This window comes from Meleagris gallopavo, chromosome 8, assembly GCF_000146605.3.
Source record: "Meleagris gallopavo isolate NT-WF06-2002-E0010 breed Aviagen turkey brand Nicholas breeding stock chromosome 8, Turkey_5.1, whole genome shotgun sequence".
NCBI classification, from domain to species: Eukaryota; Metazoa; Chordata; class Aves; order Galliformes; family Phasianidae; genus Meleagris; species Meleagris gallopavo.
Window position 1 is genome coordinate 19,827,413 of NC_015018.2, and position 2,407 is coordinate 19,829,819.

Consider the following 2,407-nt stretch of genomic DNA (forward strand, 5'->3'; position numbering starts at 1 on the left):
AAAAAAAATTCCAGACGATACAAATGTGAGCACACTGTCTTGGAGTGCACATGTACTTGCTTCTGTGTAGGATGGCCAATATAAAGTTTAATTAAAAGCTTTCCATTTTCTTTTTTAGGGATCGTCTTACCAAAAATGATGTAGTAGGAACAACATATTTAAGTCTCTCAAAAATTGCTTCTTCTGGAGGGGAAGTTGAAGGTAAATAATTCAGCAGTATGTAACATACTTTCTTCTCTTTGGAGGAACAGTAAGCATCAGTGCTCTTACGAGCATACATTCATATAGCTCGTCAGTTCTGTGGCAGCTGGATTATCTGTTTCCAGAGATTTCAAAACACCACTCACAGAAAACATACAGTGGAACTTTTCAGGGTATTAATGTTTAAACCACATCACATCAAAATAGCAGTAACTCAAAATTCAGTGTTGTGTTTTAATAAATAATATTTAATAAATATAATGATAATGTGCATACAGTTAATGAGTCAATTAAATTTGTAATTTCTTTCCCAAATTCAGAAAACCACGTAATCTCACAGTGTACCATTAGTGAGATAAGTAAATTTGCTAAGATATTTAAGAACAATTCAGAATCAGTGTTTCATAATCATTACTTGATTGGGTACTAGCAGACAAGATTTCTTTTGCCACCTTATAAGTCAATCTCTTCACTTGTTGGGAAAAGAATGTAAAAACTGGAATATTCCTGAGTAGTTAGCCTGCAGGAATGATTTAGAACCACCATACAGCTTTCAGATGCTGAGAGGAATTTTGATCAGTCACTGCTTTAATCAGCAGCTTTATAGAAATCTGCAGTGTAACTCGTGGCTTAAGAGCTCCATGTGATTATTTAGCAACCTTCATATTAATAGTTTCACTAGGTACTATGATTGCGCATCATTAACTTGTGTGCCAGTCAGTTTACATTACTGGATTTATAACTTCATAAAAATTGAAAGGTAAAACTGACTGACTAACTGAAATCAAATTTTGTTAGGCAGGATATGAAGCTTGTAACATATTGTGGAACTGCCTGTGTTCCGGCTTGCACCCACTGCCTCTTGTCCTATTACCGGAATCACAGAATGTCAGGAATTGGAAGGGACCATAAAAGACCATCGAGTCCAATCCCCCTGCAAGAGCAAGAACACCTAGGTTAGGTCACGTAGGAACGCGTCCAGAAGGATTTTGAATGTCTCCAGTGGAGACCCCATGACCTCTCTGGGCAGGCTGTTCCAGTCTTCTGTTACCTTACAAGAAGTTTTTTCTCATATTTATGTGGAACCTCCTGTGTTCCAACTTATTGTCTCCATTAAACAATATATTTGCAATGGTATGATAAGTAGTTTTGTGCAGAGATTTTGGAGAATACTAAGTAATGCAGTTTCTGTTATCTTTCTGTTCCAATATAATACTGTGAATCTTTTACAAATAATATCTTTGTCATCTATATCTATAATCTCATCTTTTCCTAAGAGGTTTTCATACAATTGAGCCAGCTCCATGACAATAGTTCTGTATTATTTTGCCTGAAAAAATGTTTTGTCTTTTTCATGAACACAGTGTGGCATATTGGGTGTCCATATGTAATTTTAAAGCTCATGGTTAAACACGCTTGACATTTATTAATACGTTGTTCATTAACTTGTAGGATGCTGACTCAAAACCATTTCCACAATAAGAATGAATCTAAATTACTGATTTTTATTTCTTTTTCTCTTGTTCACAAAGCCTATGAGATGTGTACTTATTGTCAGAAAGCAGTCCAGTTTGTCTTTGAGCAAGTAACTATATCAGGAGTTTATAGACAAAATGCTTGGCTCCTACCCTGCAGCAGATACTGGAATATGAGATGGGATTGTATTGCCAGTCACATAACAAGCTTTAGGATGTGTTCCCCTTAAAAGTACTGCTTTTGAAAGTATAGCTTTACTTTCATATATCCCACATGCAACCAGAGCCAAAAGCAAAGGTTAGGAAGGCAATGAGAAACCCAAGTCAACCCGAAAAGCCCAAGGGCTGGGCTGTTCGGGGAATTTCAGCTCTGAAACAATCACTTGTACTACCAGCACAAGCATGTAACTTGAACTGCTGCTGAGTCAGAGCTCACTTATGAGCCAGGAGTGCGTCATTTAGGTGCTGGGTAACATGTTACTTGGATTCTCTTCTACTGAAGTACTGACACTGGAATAAACCATTTCTGTGTAAAATCTCAGATTATATTCCCAGGAGCTCAGTGCTGGGATTGAAGCCTGTTCCAGTTTCTAAATGACTGAGAAGCTCCTTTTCCTTTGGAATTCATATAAGAAAAGTAACACCTTTGTATTATAAGTGAAATTCTAGCCCGTATGAACTTTTGTTTTTTTTCCTCAGGCCTTCAACTATATTTTTAAAGCAGCTTGCCT

General features: G+C 36.8%; 1 protein-coding gene across 7 annotated transcripts in view; it reads left to right on the forward strand.

Annotated features, from left to right (window-relative positions):
• The window catches only part of MYOF (myoferlin), a 68,210-nt gene that overhangs the window by 29,826 nt on the left and 35,977 nt on the right, over nt 1-2,407 (forward strand). For all 7 annotated transcript variants that reach the window (XM_019617670.2, XM_019617669.2, XM_010714553.3 and 4 more), the window contains exon 16: nt 119-201. In XM_019617670.2, coding sequence (XP_019473215.1) covers nt 119-201 — 83 coding nt within the window. The remainder of the gene's footprint in view (nt 1-118; nt 202-2,407) is intronic.